This window comes from Conger conger, chromosome 4, assembly GCF_963514075.1.
Source record: "Conger conger chromosome 4, fConCon1.1, whole genome shotgun sequence".
Classification (NCBI taxonomy): Eukaryota; Metazoa; Chordata; class Actinopteri; order Anguilliformes; family Congridae; genus Conger; species Conger conger.
In genome coordinates this window covers 53,678,326-53,702,878 of record NC_083763.1, presented here as the reverse complement: position 1 = coordinate 53,702,878, position 24,553 = coordinate 53,678,326, and the positions used below count along the sequence as shown (strand labels likewise).

General features: G+C 40.3%; 1 protein-coding gene across 4 annotated transcripts in view; it reads left to right on the top strand.

The window, feature by feature from the left end:
• Positions 1-24,553, top strand: part of gnal (guanine nucleotide binding protein (G protein), alpha activating activity polypeptide, olfactory type) — a 45,957-nt gene that overhangs the window by 9,804 nt on the left and 11,600 nt on the right. The window contains exons 1-6 of one of the 4 annotated variants that reach the window (XM_061238862.1): positions 2,521-3,515; positions 3,773-3,845; positions 4,944-4,998; positions 5,151-5,270; positions 13,610-13,672; positions 16,716-16,813. In XM_061238862.1, the coding sequence (XP_061094846.1) occupies positions 3,377-3,515; positions 3,773-3,845; positions 4,944-4,998; positions 5,151-5,270; positions 13,610-13,672; positions 16,716-16,813 (548 nt within the window). In that variant the 5' untranslated portion in view covers positions 2,521-3,376. Of the gene's footprint in view, positions 1-2,520; positions 3,516-3,772; positions 3,846-4,943; positions 4,999-5,150; positions 5,271-13,609; positions 13,673-16,715; positions 16,814-24,553 lie in introns of those variants that run through there. The other 3 variants (XM_061238860.1, XM_061238863.1, XM_061238861.1) reach the window with 3 other exon arrangements.

The following is a 24,553-nucleotide window of genomic DNA, read 5'->3' as shown; positions in this document are numbered from 1 at the left end:
TTTTGACAAAAATGAGTTGGTGTCATAAATATGTTGCTTATAGGGCAATAAAAAATGCACAATTTTAAAGATTGTGTCTGCTTGGAACCCATTCACTTTGGTATTTTTGAAGCTCAATATCTCGAAACATCTCAGAACATAGAACCTTATAATTCCAAGGTTACACTTTTCCTGAAAACACTCAACTAATGGAGCAAACTAGAGAGGTGGCAGGATAAAGATCCATTTATTTTAAAATGAATGATTATGAATGTAAGGCCTGCATACTGTACCTCTCTTATGTTATGATCACAGTGCCGTGATAACTTTTCATTGTCACTGGAAGTAAGGTTTATACAATTACATTTAGGCATTATGGAAATTTTCTTATCCAGAGTGACTTACATCACGTTAGTGCATATGTTGTGCTCCTTGCCTATTGTGATATCATGACAATACAGTTGATAAAGTAGTGTGTCAAATTGGAAATACATTAATTTAACAAATTAATGTACTCAGAGTTCAAAGACAACACTTCTAAGAACTAGCTTGGCTTATTCAGGCCATATTCAGGATGTATCCATTGTACATTTTTGGAAACTGTATTTGGCCGTTGTCGTGCTGAAAGGTTGTATATGTATGCATCTTATGTTAAATTACACTGTAAACATACATAATAAACATATTCTCTCATACATACAGATATACTGATCTATACACATCTGTGAATGGTAGAGCAATGCTATATGATACAAGACTTTTGTGCATGTCTAAGCATTCAGTTTTTCAAAAACCACAAGAGGGAGACAGATAACCAGAAGGCATTGACATCCATTTGAGTTCAGTATCTGAATATATTTGAGTGTGTTCTGGAAGGTAGACCTCATGGGACAATGATAATGGCCATATTAATGTGAATAATGAGGACAAATTGATTTTTTCTCCTGGGGATGTTTCTGACAATAAACAAGGGTAAAAATAACCAACATATTTTGCACTTGGAATATGTTCACTTGTTGTCAACCAGTCCTCTTGGGGTGTAATATGAGCCAACATGAGAGGTTCTCAGAGTGAGAAAACATGTTTTGCTCTATTGATATATTTAGTTGCATGTATGGTTATGGTGGTGTCCCTAATATGGTCAGATGTGCTTTTTACATCATTAATGTGTAGCAACATTTTGTGCACACAAAGAATGTGGATGGAATGGGGGTTTTTTTGGTGCATGGTTGTTGCTTTGGTGATGGTTCCTAATTTTGTATTGAGTTCAGGCCTCAACAGTGTTGAAAGCAAGTTAATTTATATGATACAGAAGTGCTGCAAAAGAATACATTTCATATTTTCCACCATGCTACACTACTCAAGACACTGGTGACATCAAAAAGTTGGAAAACTGGAAGATTATTCCACATTTTTGTCCTAAGAATTGCCACTAGGGGGCAGATATTGAATTTCTGGGAAGTACTCGTTCTGACAATATTACCACCTCTTCTGAGTTCTGAATAGAGGTGGGAATATGATGATAATAGTGCTACATGCATAACTGCCATCTGCATCCATACTGCAATCATCACAGCTTATGCATAGTCCTAGATTAAATACAATGCAGGGCAAATTTCTAATGCAGATTCTTCATAGAAATCTTAATTTAGTCCAAGACTAAGATTAATCTGTATCTCTGAAAATGGCCCTGACAAAAAAACAGCAAAAGGTAGTCATCAAGTCTGGATTCAAAGCTTCAATTTACATATTGCAAATGTTTTGAACATTTTATCTGTCCTTGATTATGTAATCGTATTAAAGGAAATTGTGTATCATACAATAACACAGGTTCACTGTTCCAAATATTTTAACCATCAATAATATAATTATTGAATAATAACACATAATCATGTGTACAACTCAACAGGCAAGAGGCATATTATGATATTGAGCTGCTATAATAAGAAAACTGATCTGGCTTATCAAAGAATACTGAACTGGCTTACAATGCTACACTATTTACTGGCAGAATCAATCAATATTATTATTTATTCCTTGAGGTTAAATGGAAGGCTTTTACAAGTTGCTATTTTAGAAAATCGTATATGAAAATTTGAGAACAGATACAGTATTTATGCTGAATTGTGAAGTTGCTAACCAATTCAACAAATTAGACGGACATTATTATGGGCACTGGGCACTGTATTTTGGAGTAGAGAAATAAGGAACAGGGCGCTGGGCTCATGCTACTGTTGAATTAAATTAATTTACAGTTCATTGGAATAAGTTCATATGGATTGGAAATATTCTTGGTCCCTAACAGGCAAAGTGTTGGGAAGCTAGAATAAACCATGGCATTGGTCGTTAGAAAGATGATTGTGATGTTAGTTATGTCATGTTCTTATACATACCCACATTCCTTCCCTATGTAAATTAAGAACTTCTCTTGCAAATTCATTGTCAACAGGCGTACTGGAAACACGCGAAGTTGGTAGCCTACGCTACAATCGAATAATTTCCAACTTTATTCGACGGATACGGTAGCCACCCAAATTCGGTCGAATAGAAGCGAATTGTGAATTGTACACGGCTGCCTTTTCCGCTAATATAAGACATTTACACGTCCTTATTTTTGTGTCGTTTGAATGATGTTTCATTCGCGTATCAACAGGAACAACAGAGTACGAATAACGTAGCAAACGAAATTTAAATGAAAATGATCAACCTGCTTAAATGAAAGACTTCTAGCCTAAACCAGAAATGCGACTGAAGGAATCCACCGCTATTCAAGGGCAGGTTAATTTCTTATACTATGGCTCAACGCTCAGCCTGCCACTTTGATAGCTCGTGTTTTAGCTTCTAAATTCTTCCAAATTTTAGCTGGGATACATGTTTGAAACTTCGCTGGATGCAAGACGCAGATTATAATAGCCTACCAGGTTAATGGCAGCCTCTGTGTCTCGGCAATTAACTATAGGCTATAAAAAGTGATTGTTGGTGTAGACTACGCTGTAAAATATTTTTTCTTTCGGTTCAGTTATTTCCTGGTGCTGCAGAAAGAGGCAGTGCTGAGTTGAAGAGACCGAAATACAGATAGAATTTTAGATTGAAAAATATAGTGGGAGAGTGCGAGGGGGGAATTGGCTGTTTTCCAGAAGCAGCTTCGCTCCACTCCTTTTCTGTATTTATGGAATTAATGTAACGTTATTTTATTTATATACATGTATTTATTGGAACTGATTGAATGTACTACTATAGCCGAAAACGAAATTGTAACGGGGACATTATTTGTCAGAGCAACGGAGGAGCAGCGCAAGGATTTTTTGTACCTTTTTTCTTAATTTCATTTTAAAATTGCGGCACTTATTTGTTTATTCGCTTACACTTTCAATCCAAGACAGCAGTTTAACGGAAGATGGGTTGTTTAGGAAACGGCAAAACCGAAGATCAACGTATCGACGAAAAAGCACAGCGAGAAGCGAATAAAAAAATAGACAAACAGTTGCAAAAAGAAAGACAAGCGTATAAAGCCACACATCGACTGCTTTTATTGGGTAAGACAGAGAAGTGGACCTGAGATGATGTAAAATATAACATTATGCTGTTAGACTTCTGTTTTCGACATCAGCTATCGCATCGACAGTGTTGACAGCTCTAGCTACTGTCGCCTACATAGCTGCTCCTGCTATGTGGTTATGATCACCATCGAGGATTTCGCCAATATACTGTATAATGTTTTTTTTAAAACGTCTACAATGAGGCTATTTTAATTTCAAACGATAACTGTCGTTATTTATTTGCTTTCTCGAAGGGGCTGGGGAGTCCGGAAAGAGCACGATTGTCAAGCAGATGAGGATTCTTCACGTCAATGGTTTTAATGCAGAGTGAGTGGCTGGTTATTTTAAACCAAATGTATATCCAAAAATGCTCTTCGGTTTCTTGTTTTTCCGCAATTACAATGATCCCTTCTTCCTGCCATGACAGTTGTTACTTTCTCTTCCTATCTTATTATGGTTAATCTAACCTGCAAGTAAAGGCTTTTTTCTAACGGTGTTGCACTGCAACGCTTGTATGGCCCAGGCTTTAGCAAGAGCATGGCGGCTAACTGGTTCCCACTGATTTTTCATAACTGTTAGCAAGCCAACATGAAGCCTTTTTTCCTCTTTTTTTTGTTTGTCATCTTATGTCGCATGTTCTCTTTCATGACCTAATAAGTGATATGCAGAGATATTCAATATGTTACCATTGAATAGACAAACTAACATCAGATGGGAATATGAACTTTATGTCGCTGCAACTTAGGCTACTTTAGCTGGGCAATCATTAAGATGTCACATTTTAGATATACTGTGGGAATTAGATTTTCTCTTAAGCACACAGCACCTCGTGGTGGCTTGTTGAATTCCGTATTGGCTTGGAACCGAAAACAGATTTTGACAGTACTGTTACAATTTTTTTTTTAAATAAAACCCAGAATGCTTTGTGAAATTATTATGTTAATTTCTGATTACACTTAATTATAAAACTTGAATCCAAACATCCATTGTCTGTTTAGTAACTGTAATCAATTAATATATCAAAAGGTCATTTTGAGACAACAATACCAAAACAACCCGAAACAGACAAAATTTCAGACTGAAATTTCAATATTGTTCCAAAAACTTTATTCATGTTCAAACAATTCCATTCACTTCTCCCGGTACGTAGCCCACATAATAAATTGCATTTGTAGGGGCCACACGCCGTTGACTTCAAATAGGACTGCTATGAATTATTCTCTGTCTATCAACAGTCGTTACTTTACATTTTTGAGGTCATTAAGCATGTCATTGTGGTCAAGTCTATATTTTGGAATTTGATGTGATAGGAAAACTATCTGTTTGGCTGAATTTGACCAGGGTAGGCTATAGAGTCATTTTTTTTCTGTTGAGCTTGCCAATGGTTTGTCTAATCACAAATCTAATAATTGATTTTTCACACAGAGAAAAGAAACATAAAATTCAGGACATCTGGAAAAATGTGAAGGATGCCATAGTGGTAAGTACTAATTGAAACATTTGTGCAAATACAGTATTATTGTGATTGGTTAATCTCTGCACAATCCAATGTTACTGATTAGACTGCATTGTCTTTTAATTTATCCTGTATTTACTCATCTTAATGTGTGTATTGTTTTATCTGCTTCCCAGACAATAGTTTCAGCGATGAGCACTTTAATACCCCCCGTTCCATTAGCCAATCCAGAGAACCAGTTCAGAATAGAATACATCAGAAGTATTGCACCTTACTCAGACTTTGACTACACACAGGTAAGACCAGTTTGCGTTTATCTGTATGGCAAAATATTAAAAACTGAGTTATCTGAGTTTCAAATGGATTCGTCCTTTTCCCTTTTAGGAATCACCTGGATTTGTCTGTTTGTCTGTAGATCAGACACCAGTACCTTCAGACTTGTGGTTTCCAAGGCCTCATAGACAAAATATTAAAATGGAAGAAATTGATTGCAAATATACTGTATATAAAGTTGTACCCTATAATGTGTATACAAACTTTTATTCCTTGCAACTGAGATTGGCTTATTTTTGGAGGAAACTTGAATGTATCAGAGTTGTCTATTTTTTTTTTTGGACCTCTATCTTTGAGGCTTGTTCTTGATGGAGATTTATTGAAAGAACAAACCCTGGATTCAGTCAAATATGCCCAGCCGCATAGGACAAATTGTATTCATACCATACTCATGCTCTTAAGGGTCCACCTTATGCTGTTAAGGGCTGAAAATTCAAGCTATAGGAAATGGTGTGGGCAGAGAATTCAGTTGCTGAGGATGAGGCAACTTTCCATCTCAAGATGGAAATCTTTAACAGAGAATGGTCTGAACTTGTAGTCAAATTGTAGTCTAAACACTGGACAGGCTTCTGAACTTGTGAATATGTGAGGCAACGCGGCAAATGGCAGTGCAGATCTCATTGCTAATTTCTTTATTTGATGTGAAACTAGTAGAAGATCAGATCAACAAAATGAGGTATCACTGAGGTATCAATCTGTTTTGGATATAGCTTGTTAAAATATGTGTGTCTGACAGAAGTGAGCCTAGAAGGAGGTCCTGGGTTCGAATCCCTGTCGGCCAGGGCCTCTCTGTGTGGAGTTTGCATGTTCTCACCGTGTTTGCGTGGGTTTCCTCCAGGTACTCCGGTTTCCTCCCACAGTCCAAAGACATGCAGGGTAGGCTGATTGGAGAGTCTAAATTGTCCGTAGGTATGAGTGTATGAGTGTGTGAGTGTATGGTGTGTGTGCCCTGCGATGGACTGGCGACCTGTCCAGGGTGTATTCCTGCCTTTCACCCAATGTATGCTGGGATAGGCTCCAGCCCCCCTGCGACCCTGTTCAGGATAAGCGGGTTCAGATAATGGATGGATGGATGGATGGATGACAGAAGTGAAATCAGCCTTCAAAGTTTTTTGAGCGGTTCTCACAGTTTCTCACCTAGAAGTGACCTAGGTGTAAAAACTGGCCCATCAGCCACTGCTTTGGAGGGTCTGGAGAGATTGGGGGCAGGACATACATCTAAGCGTGTCAACGAGCTGCATCATGCAGACATGAGCTTTAGGTGGGAGGGGTAACACTTGAAAGGCAGTGTTTTTAAATAATAATTATAAGCTTTATTTATATAGCACCTTCATATAGCACATTTTATACATAAATATAGCTCAAAGTGCTTTAATACCAGCACAAAAAACACAGCTTTCTGGTTTCTGCACCCATAACCACCTATGACTAGGATTATGAAATAGTATAATCCATTTTCATTTCTAAAGTATTGCATTTTAATTAAAGGCAGGACTAAGGAACAGAAGCAGAATGGTTATGTACTGTATATAAGCATAACATGCTCCGAACAGAACACTGGGAAGGGACTGCTTCCACCAGCAGTTAATGTCCGTACAATGGTTTTCTCCTGAGGAATGTAGTTTATGATTATGGTTGCTTATTGACTATCCGAAACACTCAGGCACGTGCACAGATAGGGCCCAAGGGGGACTTGAGCCTCTGTACTTTTGTCAAAAAGTGCCTTTTTTTGGCTGGTGTTAATTGTATTTAATTTTTTCTTATTTGTTTTATAAATTCTATGAAATATAAAGGGGGAAATGTATAGTAATATCCATTTAAGAAATACACATTATCAATTTAAAAAGTACTCTGCTCTCCAACTCCCCCCTCATAAAATACTATGAAGTAGGTCAGTAGGACTTGCCAGGTGCCACCTTCAGCTGTCTAATGTTAGTCAATATTATCTCTTACAAATATGCAATTCATTTCTGAAGCAGGTAGTTTTGGTTGTTTAGTGATTAGTCCCCTCTTTTTCTTTAGAGCAAGTTTTCTAAAAACATAAAAGTATAGTATTATGTCGCAGTGTGTTTTCCCTGTTGAAATAAAGTTTCAATCAGTCAATTTTGATTGGGAAATAAGAAGCAGCATAAACACTGCTAGAAGAGGCAAATACACATTGGGGTGGAAATAGTGTGTTTCGGTGGGGTGAGTGCCCTTTTTTTTGCTTGAATGCAAAATGTCTGTGCACGGCCCTGCAAACACTTGATTGACGTGAATTGGACCAATATTTATATAGAAAACGACAGATAGCTGCTGTAGTTGAACCTGTGTTCGGAAGACCGTGTTAGCTCAGAATGGTCTGAACACCTGGCTATTCACTGTGATATACAGGCTGAGCCATAGCCTGCCCGGTTTGTAGTCTCTCATTTGCAACAGCTTCCCAAATGTTGCAGTGAATGACCATTACCATGTCACTGTATGCTGAAATGGATCACGTATGTGACTCGTACCAAGTTTTTATGAAACTGGAAGGAATTAGGCCAAAGCTGATCTGGAAGTCATTTTTGTATTTATTCGTCATGAAAGTTACACTGTTTGGAACATATATGGTGATATGTATAACCTTTCACAGAATAAAAAGTCACCTAATGTGCTCTTGATTCTTTACGCAACCATAATCATAAACCACATTCCTCAGGAGAAAAACTACCATTGAATTGACGTTCTGCTGGAAGCGGTCACTTCCCCCCGCGTTCTCGCGAAGGAGAATAAACTGGAAACATGACGCCACTGTATTTTGGATAAAAATTAGCCCTTCAATTTTGTATTAGTCACAATAATTAATCCCACCGATCTTCAGCATATTCATCACTAGGCCTATTGCAATGCATTTTGACTGATTGCTTTTATGTGCAAAATGTGCTGCCCATTATGTTGCTGAATTGCATAGTCTGCCGTACACATTCGTTCCTGAAAATGGCACAAATTCTCAGCAAATTCAACAAATTCTTTTTTTCCAAGTACTGCTTAGGAAAAGCCATGGTAATAAGGAAATAATAACTTTAATAAATTTGTATAGCACTTTCCAAGCATACAGCACAAAGTGCTTTACAACAGTGGAAAAACAAAAACCATAAAAATAAAACAGTATGCCAAAAGACAACGCATTCCTTAAGAACTGATAGTATGCATAACTAATGAATAAATAAAAAAACATAAATTCTATATAAATCTGATATAGTTCAGTTTCATATCGACACCCCAAAGAACAATAGAGGGGAAAGGGAAATACTAGCTCTGAACCCCCTGATAGCACATGAGGTAAACGACTCCCCAGTGGGGAGAAAAACCCTCAAGCAGTGGTGAGAAAAAACTCTTAAGGGGAACCCGGCTGTAGGGAGATTCCCATCCTCCGCGGGCCTAAGGTTGAGTTAGGAATGTAAAATATGCAGGTCAGAGGGTGGGTGGGGGGTGGTGCTGGTTGCAGTAGTACGTCCAGGATGTGTCGGCGGATGGGGATGGACCAGAGGAGGAGCGCAACAGCAGCAGTCCAGGACGGTTGGAGTGGACTATGAGCTCAAGGGGCAGGAAAGAGTCCCAGAGTCCCAGGGAAAAAGAAACAGAGAATGATAGCACTGTTGAAATGAGCAGGACACACACTGAGTACACTCGATTTAACCGTGCACAGAGCACCTCATGCAAGAACCCCTGTACCAGACGTACCTCCCCGGTGACTAAGGTTGTGGCTAACCCCACTGGCACCATTAATGCGTGCTTAGTTCCACCAGTCACGTATGGATTTCTAAAACCACATGTCTTGACATGCCAAAACATGGCCAAATATGACAATGCTATGAAACTGAAGTCGAATGTAGGTCACAAGTTGTAAAAGGCCTCTGATTCAGCTGCTCTAATATTCGTGGGGAGGCAGTTCCAGAGTTTCGGGGCTTTTACAGAAAAGGCATGATCACCTTTAGTTCTTAATCTAGATTCAGAAACCGCTAAAAGGCCCTTATCTGTCGACCTAAGCGGTCTCTGCATCTCATATGGGGCTAGCACCTCTACAGTAAAACTTGGTACCAGACCATATAAGGCCTTGTAGGTGATGAGTACAATTTTAAAATTGATTCAAAAATTCTCTGGCAACCAGTGGAGAGGCACTAATACAGGGGTAAGGTGTGATCGTTTTTTAATCCCAGTCAAACGTCTAGCAGAAGAATTCATCACCGTTTGTAGTCTAACAATGCTGGTTCAGACACAGTGATCAAGCATTGCAGTAGTTCAGCCATGAGGAGGTAAAAGCATGTATGCATTTTTCAGTGACCACAAAAGAACATGTCTAGCTTTAGCTATATTATTTGGTAAAAAACATGATTGCACAAGTTTTTTCGTATGGTGATCTGAGCTTAGATATGAGTCGAAGCTCCAAGGTTTCTCACAACTGGCTTCGTGTAGTCTGCAAGTGGCCCGATAGATAATCGAGCTTGATCTAAGAAGGACTGTGGCCCAGTGATAAGTACTTCTGTTTTTTCTTGGCTTAAGCCTTTGATGATTAAACAAAGGCCCCACCTTTACTTTGGTGTAGCTGCTCACACTTCAGTGAGGGACACTAGCTTTCTTAAGTTGTTTTGTATCAACGGAAAATTCTGGCTCTCATTACATTTTATCATGCCCATGAAACAGGCACAGAATAAAAGAACCAGTATATATTGGTAGTTTTTAATTATTTCTTTTTTTGTATCTCAGTAGTGTGGTTCATCGTGAACTCCCCTAGGCCTGCCATGTTAAACAAACTTCCTTAAGTGAACAAGCTCTGTTTTGTTTTTTGTAAGTACCCTCAGTACTTTATTTTCCACATGTAAACTGCCTTTATTTTAGTATTTCTGTGAACAGCCAAAAGCACCCTCTCGCCCCCCTACCCTCAAAAATAGAGAACAAACCACACATCAGTTGCCCTGGATGATCACCACTGCTCATATGCTGAGTATTTTAGAATACCTTCGCATTCAACATATTATTGAGCTGCATAAATTTGTTCAACTTTCGAGATTGATGGCGCAATGCCAGTCACAATCAAGAGTGGACACATCTTCATAAGCTGTTTGCAGTTCAGAACCATGCTTTTCAGGAGCACACCAGCAGAAAGATTCTCATCAGACGCACCCAGGTCCTGTCCTGCTGTTTTTACAGTACTGTACGAGGTGCAGGGATTTCATCAGGTGTACCTTGGGGGGGTTGGGGAGGGTAACGTGACACACACTTTCAGCTTTGGGTAACAGCTCCCGTGAAGTGAACAGCCCTGAAGCTCTATCCCAGGCTCCTCTGTGGGGCAGTGAATCGCACACTGGGTTTATTGAGGCTCTGTGTCACAAGCCTCTGCAGAGCCCTCAGGAGGAAGTTCTGCTTTTCTGTCAACTTCCTGTGGCTGACGGTGTTCCACCGCTTGACCTTAGCAGAGATGCTTCAGTTTAAGCTCAAATTTTGGTTTGCGCTTAGCAAAGTGCGGTTTTGCATGCTATGTTCCGTGCTATCGCCTTGCTCTGTGTGGTTTATTTTGTACTGCATGCAGCAGGTATATGTGACCCGTGTCAAAGCTTGTCCATGAATACTTGGGGGGGGGGATGATGATAACCCGGCTGAAAAAACATCTCAAGCTAGTTTTTGAAACAGCTGGTCACTGGTTCACAAGTTCAGGCCAGCTTCCAGCTCAGAATGGTTTAGCTTGTAGACCCGTTCATGTCCCTCTGCTGACAGATACGCGGTCCCTTTCAGAACTATACAATCTGATGCAGATTTCAATTACGTGTTTGTCTTAAATGGAGCTCCAAAGTTGCACTAAGATGCCTAGCACTCAATTGCAGTCTGGCTGTGTTCCTTACATGCTTGAGTACAGCTGCTAATGGTATTCAATGAGTTCACTAATTCCTGAGGAGCCTAGTATGTCTGCAATGTATGTATTAAACATTACGGATAATATGTGTGGTTGCGCAATTTGGAAAAGTTCCTGTTGTCTTTTTTTTGAGTACAGGTTGTCACTTTGTCACTTGTCACTTTCCTACCCCGTTCCTACTCTGTTCATTGTCTCAAACGTATCTGCAGTTATTTTCTATCACCTCTCAATTTTTGCACATCAACGTTATTAGCCATTTTGCCTTTTGTCAAAAACATTAAGAGGGAATTATATGCTGGTTATATACTGTATTAGACCCTTTACTTGACTACTTAATACAGAACACGATCAGCAATACTCACATATAGGTACTGCATGCTCTCAGGTGAAAACATTTGAATGGCAACAATCTAGCTCTGAGTCTGACGTGTAACTACCATAAAGCTTAGCCATGTAATGTAATGAAATGAAACATTGTATTTATTTATTCGGTTATTGGGGACAGATGCAATAATGGCATGATTTAGCTTGATCTCCTTTTCATAGGCTTATCATTGCAATTAAGTGCAGGATGCTCTGAACAAACTTGGGAGACTGTCTCTGGGTGTTCCTGTTACATGTTTGTCCATCTGTCTGTGTCTGTGAATGTGCTAGTGGCAGGAAGTGGTCAGAGATTGACAGGATGTGACAGCGAGGGTGGGCCGTTTCTTGCTCTCTGTTTTGGTCTTGTAAACTGCGACTGGCTGCAGGTTTCAGTGCTTTTTGTCAGACGCAACCCAGTGCTAAAAATAGCCATCTTTTCACTTGGCTGATGACTCACCGCAGCCCTTAGACTGACACTGCAGTTAAACATAGATAAGAATGTAAAAGCAATACCTTTTCAGAAGTCGCCTCTGGCTTTTGATTGAAGGAAAGCATAGTCATGCATATAAAGGCACTCTCGTGGACACACACTCACGCAAATAATATAAATCTGATGTTGAAAGGTGGCCTGTCTGAAATTAGATCTACAGCAGAAGTTTTACTTCTCCTCAAAATGGAGGACCGGCTCTGTCAATTACACTACATTACATTCCTTTCAGCTTAGGATTCAGTTAGTTTTCTCATGGTAGGACCAAATGTAGTATGCATTGATGTTGAGACTGAGTTATTGTACATGTATTTTATACAGCATTTTTACCCATGCCGGGAAAAGATAACACATTTTTTCACCCACACAGACCTTGTGTGAGAGTATTTTCTCGATTTATATTTTAGTGTCGGTATTTTAGAATTTGTGAAGTGGGGGAGTTCTGCACCCCTTAGCCACAGCAAGAAAGCTCTATATGCACAGTGTGCATGAGCACAAGGTTTTTACTCACTGTGTCATTCTAGAGATTGTGAGAGATAAGAGCCAGCAGGCAACTCAACTCACAACTCACAGATTTCATGTTGGTAGGTTACCTTGTTACCCACACTCAGAACCTAAGTGGCGACTACTGCTGCTGTCTGCTTCCCAAATTAGAACTGATGAAGGCAATATTATCACATTGTGATAATATTGTGATATTGTGATGAGACATGAGAGTGACATGATTAGGTAGCGGTGTGTTTCAAGGTGAGGATAGTGGTTCATTGCAGCCTGCAGCATGGTGGGGGCACAGTGGCACAGTGGTTAGCCGATTAAGAGACAGACAGACAAACCTCCACCAATGTGCAGCACCCACCTGGGTTATTCAACAGCTGCCATTTTGCACCAGAATGCTCACCACACATCCGCTGAGGTGGAGAGGAATAGAACCATTTGGCACTTAAACCAGAGGATGATTAGGTGGCAGTTTGAAAGAGCCAGGTTGGTAATATAGCCTGGACACCGGGTAACCCCCTACTCTTTGCGAAGTTTAACGACCACAGTGAGTCAGGGCCTCGGTTTAACGTCTTATCCGAAAGACAGGTTGCCTTGCACGAAGGAGGCTCTGCGGTCGAACTCTGCGGTCGAATCCCAGATGGCTTGGTGTTCGCGTGGGTTTTCCTCCCACATCCCAAAACATGAAGCCCAGGGACTACAGATGAAAATTTGCCTTCTGGCTGACGCTGACACATTTACAGAAATGTGCATTGTCCCCGTCAAATAAACAGATAAATGAAATTGAATTAAAATATTGGGAGTGAGGCAGGAGAATGCCTATGACTGTCATGACGATGTTGCTGGTGCGCTGACCTGGATGGCCTAGTTGATCTGCCCAATCATCATACATTTGTGCCGTCACTCTGGAAACTGTCACTTTTTGCACACATTATTGTGTTGTAGATGTCATTTTAAATGGATAAAATTGCCATTTTTGTTCATCAATCTACACTCAATAACCCATAATGACAAAGTGAAAACATGTTTTTAGAAATTTTTGCAAATCTTTAAAAAATCTGAAAATCTCTTGTATACGTTTTCAGAACCTTAATTCAGTACTTGGGAGAACCCCCTTTGGCAGCAGTTACAGCTTTGAGTCTTCTCGGGTAAGTCTCCACAAGCATTGCACACCTAGATTTGGGCAGTTTATCCCATTCTTCCTGGCAGATCCTCTCAGGCGCCTTCAGATTGGATGGGAAGTGTCTGTGAACTGCCATCTTCAGGTCTCTCGCCAGACGTTCAATGGGCTTTAAGACTAGGCTTTGGCTGGGCCACTCAAGGACAGTCAAAGACTTGTCCCGATGCCAGCATTGTCTTGGCTGTATGCTTTGGGTCATTGTCGCGCTGAAAGGTGAACCGTTACCCCACTCTGAGGTCGCATGCACTTTGGAGCAGCTTCCGTCTAGCCACTCTACCATAAAGGCCTGGTTGATGGAGTGCTGTTGAGATGGTCGTCCTTCCGGGAGGTTCTCCCATCCACTGCAGAGGACTTCCAAATCTCTGTTAGAGCGACCGTTGGGTTCTTCTCACCTCCCTGACCAAGGGTACCTTCTTGCCTGGTTACTCAGTTTGGCTAGGAAGTGTCCTGGTGGTTCCAACCTCCTTCGGTTTCACAACTATTGAGTCCATTTTGCTCCTGGGAACACACTAAGCTTTAGAAGTGGTTTCATATCCTTGCCCTGATTTATGCCTCACAGTTCTATTGCAGAGGTCTACAGAGAGTTCCTTGGACTTCATTGGTTTTTGTTGTGACGTGCAGTGTGAATTGTATTTGTGTTGCCACGTGGCCAAGGGGCTAACATCACGCAATCGAACTGTGTCAGATTCAATTTTGGTCAAAAATGAGATAAGCGCAGATTTGGAATCTTCAAATACTAAATAAAATCTACAGTCAAGTACGGTCGCATTTCCTGTTGGTACGCCACATTTTTCTTTACTGGTGCATCAGCTGTAGCTTTGCAAATGAAGTGGTGATGAAAATGACGTATATGTTGATTGAACGTTCCTAAGCCCCGCCCACTCTAGCGACCTCAGCTTGCTTTTTTCATTAGGCCTACTTTTGTCATTTTTCGGTCAGATGTGAAATAGGTCGGATGTCGCCCTGCTAGTGCCAGCACAGGGGACATGTATCGACCACCAGTCAAGCGATCTTTCTAAAAGTGGAGCCACTCTAAGCCATAAAAGGTGGTGTGCATTCAACTCTGATATTTTAGCAAAAAATAAGTAGGCCTTCTAGTGGAAGTGGCCGCTTCCCTGTGTTTTGTTCAGAACACGGTGAGTTTACTATGCTTATACAAATAACCCTCAGTACCCCTGCAAATTAAGAAGTGAAAATGCAACAAACATAATGCTATGCAAAGTCCTGTACCAACTTGGCATACAAATGTGTTATTTTGACCCTCTGTAACTGTATAAGATGTACGAAAATATACAAGCATTTTTATTTTTTTCTCAGATTTCTTTTTAAATTATTCTGGTGGCACTTTCCCATACAGGTGTCCAATTTTCACTTACTGTCCCTTAGGTTCAGGGAGATGTTTCTCACTGATTTTTCATATTTATGGATAAAAGGCTAGTAGTTTGGGAGACAATAAGAAGGCGAAACACTACATGTTTTTGTGTCTTATATGTCTGTTGGGCTCAATTTGACCCCAAATATGAAACTGGTCATAATGAACATAATAGGAGGGTTAATACATAATACATATGCAAGAATGTCTAAAAACATGTTTTCACTTTGTAATTATGGGTTATTGAGTGTAGTTTGATGGGCAGAAATGGCAATTGTATCCGTTTAAAATGAAATCTACAACACAGTAAAGTGTGCAAAAAGTGAAGGGATCTGAATACTTTCTGAAGCCAGTGTATGTACGCATACACACAGAGGCTGCTGGGAGGGATGTGTCCCCAGATGCTGCGGGGGGGTGGGGGTGTAATCTCCCTGGCAGGTGAGCGGATGAGCAGAACAACCAGGAGAGTACCCTGAACACAGAGCAGCATCATTAACCCAACCCAACCTCCAGGGTGCAGGGGTTCCGAGTCTTTAATGTCTCTAATGTCTCTCCTGCTATTGCCCCAGTGCTAATGAAGGCTTTTAAAAAAAGAGCCAGTTGACAAATTAAATTAAGCAGCATACCCTCACAGTGCCATTTAGGGTATCTGTCTGGGAAGCCATGTTGAGGCTTTCTCAGTTGGCAGTTCTCTGAGAATGTGTCCTTCTATAACATATAAAATCAATTATAAGCTTCATTTGTTAGTGGACAAACCGTTTTGGCCAGAAATTGACAGTATTGCTGTTTTCAGAAACCTAGCAGTTTGCTAGCACTTGCACTCTCGTGTAGCATGATTTCAAGCTCAGTAATTTAGGGAGTAACTGTATAATTAGTCAGTTATTCCTTTCTCCATTGTTTGGTTTAAATAAATGCTCTGAATGAAACTTTCAACCTGCTGAATCTGCTCTCCAACGGTTCCGATACAAGTCTGTAAACATTCTTTGCGAGGACAGGTGAAAAGGAAAAAACTTTTTTATAAAAAAATAAAATAAAATAAATCCTGGCCTCTTTACTTGTATGCCTTCCCCTAACTGTTCAGCGGGATTTTCGTTTCTTGTGAAGGAGCATGGCTCCTTTCAGCTTCTTTTTGGAACATGGTTGGGATGTAGTGTCATCTTCTCTTGTACGCTTGGTGCAGGTTGTTTTTCTGCATTTGTGTTGTTTTGCAGCCCTGTCAGCGCTCTGCCACTCCGAGCTGTGGGTGTGAAAACAGCTCTCTTTCTAAGAACCGCTGCCAGATTACCGGTTTTATGCTGTTGCTTTGTTTTTCTGGGACTTGTTGTTCTAAGAAGTTATTGTAATTACTTCTAACTTCATTTGTACTATACATGATAGATAGATAAATTTTGTATGTTTGTATGTACAGTATGTGTTATTTTTGTGTGGGAAGACAGGAAATTGAGAGAGATCACAAATAATCGTCAAAGAATCGATATATTACTTTTAACTAATACAATTGAACTTTTTATCAGATCTTATCCCGAAAAACTTTATTGTCTTCAATGTACACCATATTAGATGTACACGTGCTGATGATAAATTCTGTTCAGTTTGGAAAATAGGCCATTCTAACGTCGGTGTGTTCTGTTCCGACCAGGAATTCTTCGACCATGCAAAGAAGCTCTGGGACGATGAAGGCGTGAAGGCATGCTTTGAACGCTCCAACGAGTACCAGCTCATCGACTGCGCAGAGTAGTGAGTACCCTCTCCGTCTCTCTCCCGTGTTAGCGAAGCCGTACCGCGCACCCAACACGCTTGAGCCAGAGATGATATCAGCTTTCATCCTGGGGACAGTAAGATGATAGGATTACAGTGAAGGTAATCCTTTTGTGTTTGATGCACGCATACTTGTTGGCTTACATCAAACACCCCCTCTCTTTTTTTAAGGAGAGCGAGCAGTCCGTCCAGTTCAGTTTTTAGAGACAGTGAAAGCAGAGAGGGTAACGGATCGAGCTAGAGACTGCAGTACTGAAAGGTTCATTTATGGCTTTGTGAGTTTGCTGCTCAACTGACACTCGCCCCTCTTTAAAATTTTATTGACTGACCCGTTTGCCCAACTTTGCTGGTGCGTTCTAGCATTTTTCCATGAGTAAACTCATGCGAGTTACGTTGTATCCAGTGGTTCAGTGGAGGATATGTTTTCTTATGAGTCACCCTTTCGGTCTTTCCGGTGTATATGGAAGTGCACACTCACTGACACAAGTACAATTTCACACATACAGCTTGCCTTTGGATTAATCATAATAATTTCACCACATCGTATGCTGTTTCCAACAGCCAATTGGCATAATTTAGAAGACTATAGTAGTAAAAGAGGGAGTGTGCACTTTATGTGCAAGAATAATGCGGTGTATTTTAAAATATAGCAAAACAGTTTTTGAAGTACTAAATGTAGAATGCTCTACATAGCCCACTTTATATATTTTGTGTGTGATTCACTTTTCCATTTACACCTTCCTGAAACTATCCATTTCCCCAGAAAATCGGTTGCATAATGCCCTGTTCTTGATGCCACTTGTATTGGTTTACATTACTGCTTTCTGAAAGTGCAGACTATGTGCAAAGTCCGTACATACTGTATTAGTTGCACTGGGAACGTTCCCACAAACACAAAGATGAGTTCTGACAGAGCCACAGTGTAACTGTCAGGATATCTGTTCACAGAGCACAGCATGTGTTGCCATCGTTACTATATCCCAGCAACCCAGCAGAAGGCGGTTACTGACCTTGCTATCAACGGCCCACTCCCAGTTCTCATTTGGAACTGTCCTGGGCTGACAACGATCGACTTGCTCTCGATTTTGCCAAGTGTGGTGACCCAAAGTCTTTTGAGAAGAATTATGTCTTAGTGATAGAAGTGGGAAGCACAGATACAGACTTAGTGAAATGACTCTCTGTCATGCTGTCAATGCATATTTGAATTATAAAATATATCTATTTTGACTCAAAGTAATCAGCAACAGTGCAGCATGTACATGGAGCCATGTTGTGTAGTTGGCAAAATTATTTAAAGCAGTGGTTGCAACTCTTGTTTACAATGGACAAATATACTTGTTTGTTTTGTATACACAGTCTATCATTTGAATACCTGTGGCAACACTGCATTTAACATCTGAGTTGCAGTGGTTTCTCCCACTAAGTATAACAGACATGGGATGGTGATAATATTTATTATACAAGGGATAGGTCCGGTCCATTGTCTCTATTGGTCAGTTTATGCCAATATCCACACGATAACCACACAGCTAAATTGAATTTTCACACATCGTTTAATATTACTCCGCATTTGTAGATCACCTTTATCTACTTAGGAACCAAAATTAACCTAACGTTGTCATCATTTTACCACTAGTAGCCTACCAAAGTAAAACATAATTAGTGATTTTAAAGTGTCCTTTGACCTTCTATGGGATTTGGAAAGGAGTAGGATGGGAACAAAAAAAATACATCTAAGGCAATATCCTTGGATCAAAATGCCAGCAAGACCACCAAACCAAGCTAGCTAGCTAATGTTAGTGCAGTGGGGATACATTATTGCATTAGCGTTGCTTAGCTAATGTTAGTGCAGTGGGGATACATTATTGCTAGTAGCCTACCTAAGGTTAATACCATTGCGTAACTAGTGGAATGGGGATACATTATTGCTAGCTAACATTAGCAATACCATCAACCTCCAATACCTCCACTTTGCATCATGCCTAACCACCCCGCTAGCTGTGCCAATATCCACGATATACCAATGGTTCTCGCTCCATTACGCTTAAGTATGATCACTTGGTACGATCTGTGTCACGGTTATAGAGCTTCACACATTACTGAGGAACACCGTTTAGGTTCTCTTTGGTTTCTCAGTCCCTGGCGTGTTGAGGTCATTAGCACGATAGCCGTCGGGTAAGGTCAGGTCAGGTCCAGTGCTCCTGTGGGTGAAACTGTGCGTTCGCCTGTCAAGAAGGCACAGACGGGACACCCGGTGGCACCACATGACCTTTCGGCAGCCTGGATTCTCCAGAAACCGGGGCCCTCTCTGCCTCTCCAGCCACACGTTTGTGTACAGGAAGGTGAAACACAGCGATTTCTCTTTTCACCCCTTCCACAGCATAGGCTCTCCAACATCTTTTACCATCGAACACTTCTTACCCATCTTTCTTTTTTTGCCTCATGGATGTAATAGTAATAGTAATAATTTTAATTAAGCCGCTAAAGGTCATTCAAGGATAATCAGATTAATTAAAAAAAGAATATCAAACCGATCGGGAAAGACCTAATCTTATCACCCTGAACAAACTGTACACTGGATGATTGCGCACCGTGATGATGTGACGCGAGGGCCATTTTGTCTTTATCTCTGTTTGGAAGTTCCCCATTGTGACCGAGTACCTTAAAGCAGGCTGACTAACCGGACACAAACAGATCTCAAGTGTTTGCGCATGGAATCTGTGTTCAAATCTCTTTACACTGTGACTCACCGGAGCCTTAATGTATCCTTGCTTAATTCCTAACTTGTTTGTCACAAATATTTTCCATTGAGATCGCTTTTTTCCCACTGTAAGAATATAAATTTAGCCGCTGAAATGGTTTTCTCAGGTTGCTCAGTTGTATTTATAAATTAATGTTAGAAGAAGGGGGTACTTTATTGAACCCTGTCATTTGACCCATTCTAGTTACTTAGGGGAGTAACTTACGCTGGAACTGTGTGCTAGAACACAGTGAACACAGTGTACACCAGTTTCCACTCCCTATAGGCCACTAAATTAGGTGTGTCTGTAGGCCTGGTAGTGCGCTGAGTAGCATTCAACCTCTGTCTGAGTCTCGGAGCAGATGAGCTGAAGCGAATAGCCGAAAAGGTTGCGTCGAAAAGAAGTGGAAAGAAGGAATGGAGAAGAGGCTTTTCCCGAGAGCTTCCCATGCTCTTATACAAGGAAAGTTTATTGCTCCCGCCATTACGGGATTGGCTGAAATGAGCGAGATGTCATGAAGGGTGGACGTCGCAGAATTGTCCTGTGGGATTGTGGGAAATGTGGATCCTACAGACCTGTCCAAACACTGGAACTGTGTGCTGGAACACAAGGCCTGTCCAAACTCTGGAACTGTGTGCTAGAACATGATGCCTGTCCAAACTCTGGAACTGTGTGCTAGAACATGAGGCCTGTCCAAACACTGGAACTGTGTTCTAGAACACAAGGGTTGTCCAAACACTGGAACTGTGTGCTAGAACATGACGCCTGTCCAAACATTGTTCTTGACCAGTGGTTCCCAACCCATTTCCTGGAGATCTACCATCCTATCTGTTTTCACTCCATCACTCACAAAGCTCACCTCATTTCACAACTAGAGAGCTTGTTGAGGTGCAAATTAGTAGAATCAGGTGTGGCTAATTAGGGTTGGAGTGAAAACCTACCAGACATTAAATCTCCAGGAACTGGGTTGTGAACCATTGTGCTAGACCATGGGGCCTGTCCAAACACCAGAACAGTGTCTTATCAGGATGAGCTACCCAGCAGCCTTCAAGGGCTTATTCGATACACTTAATTTGGGGGCAGCACATGGCCTGAAAATCATAGCGTAGCTTCCTGAGGTGGTGATGTATAATCTGATTTTATAACTTGTGTGGCTTGGCAGCCCTGAGTCCTCAGGTCACATGTATTGACCTCATAATTTGATCTCATAACCGTATGAAGGACTAAAAATATCCAGCAAATGCCCTCTCAAGTGTATGTATAAACTCCTCTTTGTCCTGTTACTGTTTAACAAGACAACAGTCTAGGCACTTATACAGCAGAAAGACTAAATTTCATTCATAATCACTACAGATTACCCACAGCATATGCATACTTTTAGGAGCATTAGTAGGCCTGCCGTATTGTTCTGCATTTGAAGTGATTTATGCTATACAGTAGCATATCCCAGGCCATTGTCACAAGCAGTCAAAGGGAAATACTACTCCAAAATTAAGTGCCAGAAAAGGTCATATACTTTGAGGCCCTACTCAGATGACCTAGTTGTCCTTTCATACCTACTATGTTGAAGTGATTTGTTTGGTTTTCTTCATCAGAATATGTTATTTAGCTTCATACTTCTCATTGCCATTGCTTTCTCTACCTTTTATGTATACAGCTGTCTTCATGGACCATGGTTATACACAGCAGAACAGAACTGCCTGTTAAAAAGTGCTGATGAGAAGGACAAGGTGATAATTAAATAGAAATGTAAGGTTTTATATATTTATATTTGCATTTAGGTATTTAGCAGTCACTTTAGCAGGTACTTAAGTAAATACAGGTTTGGGCACCAAATAGTGCTGAAGTCACCGGGGTCACAACCATTAGCAGTAGTCGATACATAATCTTAAAGTTAGAAACCATAGTAGGTGCAAGAGGTAAGACAGGAAACAGTACTTGCATAACTTCTCTAAGAATGTGAGAAATTGTTTCCAGCTGAAGCCAATTTGAAACTGCACATACTAGCTTCAAAACTGGTCAGTTTAAATATGATCTTTCTCAGCTGACTTTTGGGTAAAGAAAGCAGTTACTTATCTCTGTGGTTTACTGTACCTCTTCATGCCATCACATTAGGTTTTTGAAATATATGAACAGTGTTGTAGTCACCAACTCCCGGCAATGCGCTCTGAATACCAGTGCAGGGCCTAGATGCAGCACCGATTTAAGATGTGCTAGATCAGCTACGGATGTTGTTTCTGGTAAGACCATAATATAGGCCAGTGTGATTATAAAGGAAGCACTGTTTAAAGAACAGCATCATTATCTGTGTAAAATCGGGTCCTGGTCACGCGAATCATGTTGTTCTGTGTGCTGGTTTGCTGGTGGCTGCTTGCAGCTTGTTTAATTGGTGTGATTGTTGCTGGTTGCACGGCAGTTTTCAACATGGCATCGAGCTGGTTCTAACTGCTTTTTGTAGCTGTGTACATTGTCAAAGAAGTAATCTGGTTTATTCATATTTTTTTCAAAGATTATTTCATTAGGAAGATGTAAAAGCATGTGATTATATTTATCAACTGTGACTATTTCATTCAAGGGCAGGGCTTAAAAGCAAGCCTAATTCCTTGTTGGTATGCAGTTTTACAAACTATTAAGTTGAGTTACAACCCACTTTGAAGTGATGTAATTCTACACATAGAGACTTGTGTAATGTACAGGGGATTCTTTTATTTAAGTTTCATTAAGTCAAAAATGTTAACTTAATGCCATTCCTATTTCTTACCAGTCTGTTTCCTCCTTATCTTTATAGTATGCTACTTGCATATGAAGTACCTGCAGTAGGCCAGTGTGTTGTGAAGTATGACTGTGAATCAGTGGTGTTTTTTGGTGTTTAATGCGGTCTGACTAAGTCATTAAAAAAACAAGGAAATGGTCAATAAGCTGATCAATCATTGGCACAAAACATTAGTACATTTTACAGTATTGTCCATTTTTACAGGGTGATGCTTTGCACAATGGCACAGTTTAAGACCTGCCCTACCTTCCCTGGCACATGCTCAGTTATGTGGTCTCTTCTTGGAAATTGTATTTTCTTGGAATATTGCACCATACACAAGCCCTCTGTTTTATTATTAGAATTACTGATTCACTGATTGGGCGGCACGGATGGTGCAGTGGGTAGCACTGCCGCCTCACAGCAAGGAGGTCCTGGGTTCGAATCCCCGTCGGCCGGGGCCTCTCTGTGCGGAGTTTGCATGTTCTCCCCGTGTCTGCGTGGGTTTCCTCCGGGTACTCCGGTTTCCTCCCACAGTCCAAAGACATGCATGTTAGGCTGATTGGAGAGTCTAAATTGCCCGTAGGTATGAGTGTGTGAGTGAATGGTGTGTGTGCCCTGCGATGGACTGGCGACCTGTCCAGGGTGTATTCCTGCCTTTCGCCCAATGTATGCTGGGATAGGCTCCAGCCCCCCTGCGACCCTGATCAGGATAAGCGGGTTCAGATAATGGATGGATGGATGGATTCACTGATTTCCTAAGAGTTCTTTCTTATGATCAAAGCCCAAAAACTGGCGTGGGTATAAATTGTATCGCCGTGTACGTCTCTTTATTTATGAACTGTCTGGCTCTAGACTGTGTTTTTTTTTTTAAGGTTGCACTGGTCACTGAAAAAGTTCATGACCTTTTCTGCTCTTTCATCATTCCTTCCCCTTGAAAATTATGTGACTTGAGGGGATTCCCCACGCTTTTTTGGTTCCACAATTCAGTACAGTTCATCAATCATCGCGGCAGGATAATCTGAATTCTTCAGTTTCACTTCCGCGTATCCATATGACATGGCCAGGTGCTAGATTATAATGTTAATACTTTGGTGATTTCATTTATGATTATCTGACATTAGATTCAAGATTTTGGACTGTGTTAGTGTATTTTGCTGCACGTAAACAGGTACACAGTACCTTAATTAATTGTTGCAGTAACAGATACTGCAACAATTACAGTTCACATCTGTTTGATACAAAACAAATTTCCTAACGGATTAATAAATTAATGAATTAATCAATCAGTGCGCAAGTTTTTAAACTGAGCAACACTCCTCATTTGATAGCCTATTAGCATATACTATTAATTAAATTGAGATGTATTTATCTCGATGATGTGGAATTAACTTTTTTAATAGCCTTATTATGGATTCTGTAGCAATGGGTATCAAAGAGAATGCACACAAAGTCTAAATAGTCAAATAAATAAAATAAGTCAATAAGTAAAGATAAGCACACAGAAAATAAATAAAGCCACTATGAGAAAATAACACAGAAGTTGCATATAATAATTGGAAAAGAGAGAAAACATTTCTTTGTTATGGTGCAATATTATTTTGTATTTTATGAGTGTCGTGCACTGTTATGCACTGTGTCTACTGTGCAGTTTATTTAAATGTATAAAAATGCCCTACTTTTAATGCACGTGTAATATCTTTCCATTTTTCAGTTTGTTAGTTTAAATGACTGTATCCACCAAAATAAATAAACAAAGCAAGCAATTAATACTATAGAAAATATAATAACCTTTTTTATTTTTGGGCAGGTGGTTTAAAAATAACAAATGTGTGATATCACGTCAAAATGTTCTACCCAGTTTGTGAGAACATGCCATTATCTATCTAATACACATACAGTAGGCTGGGGGTTATATATCTACTTATTAGACTTCTGTTCAGTTGACCCTGTAAAGAAAAGAATTCCACCATTTAGATTTCAGCATCAACTGTCCACTGTCTTTTATTTTCATAGGGAAATGTAGAGGCTGATGGTGCATGTCCATCCCTCTCTTGTATGCCTGAGTGGACTCCATCAGTTTAAATAGTTAGCATTTTTACCAGGCCGGTGAATACTTTTTTTCAACACATCATCATGTCTGTTTATTTTCTATACTTCTTGCAAGGTACATATAAGGACACTTTTTGTGTTCAGCTACAGACGGTTTTATTGAAGCTTTCCAGA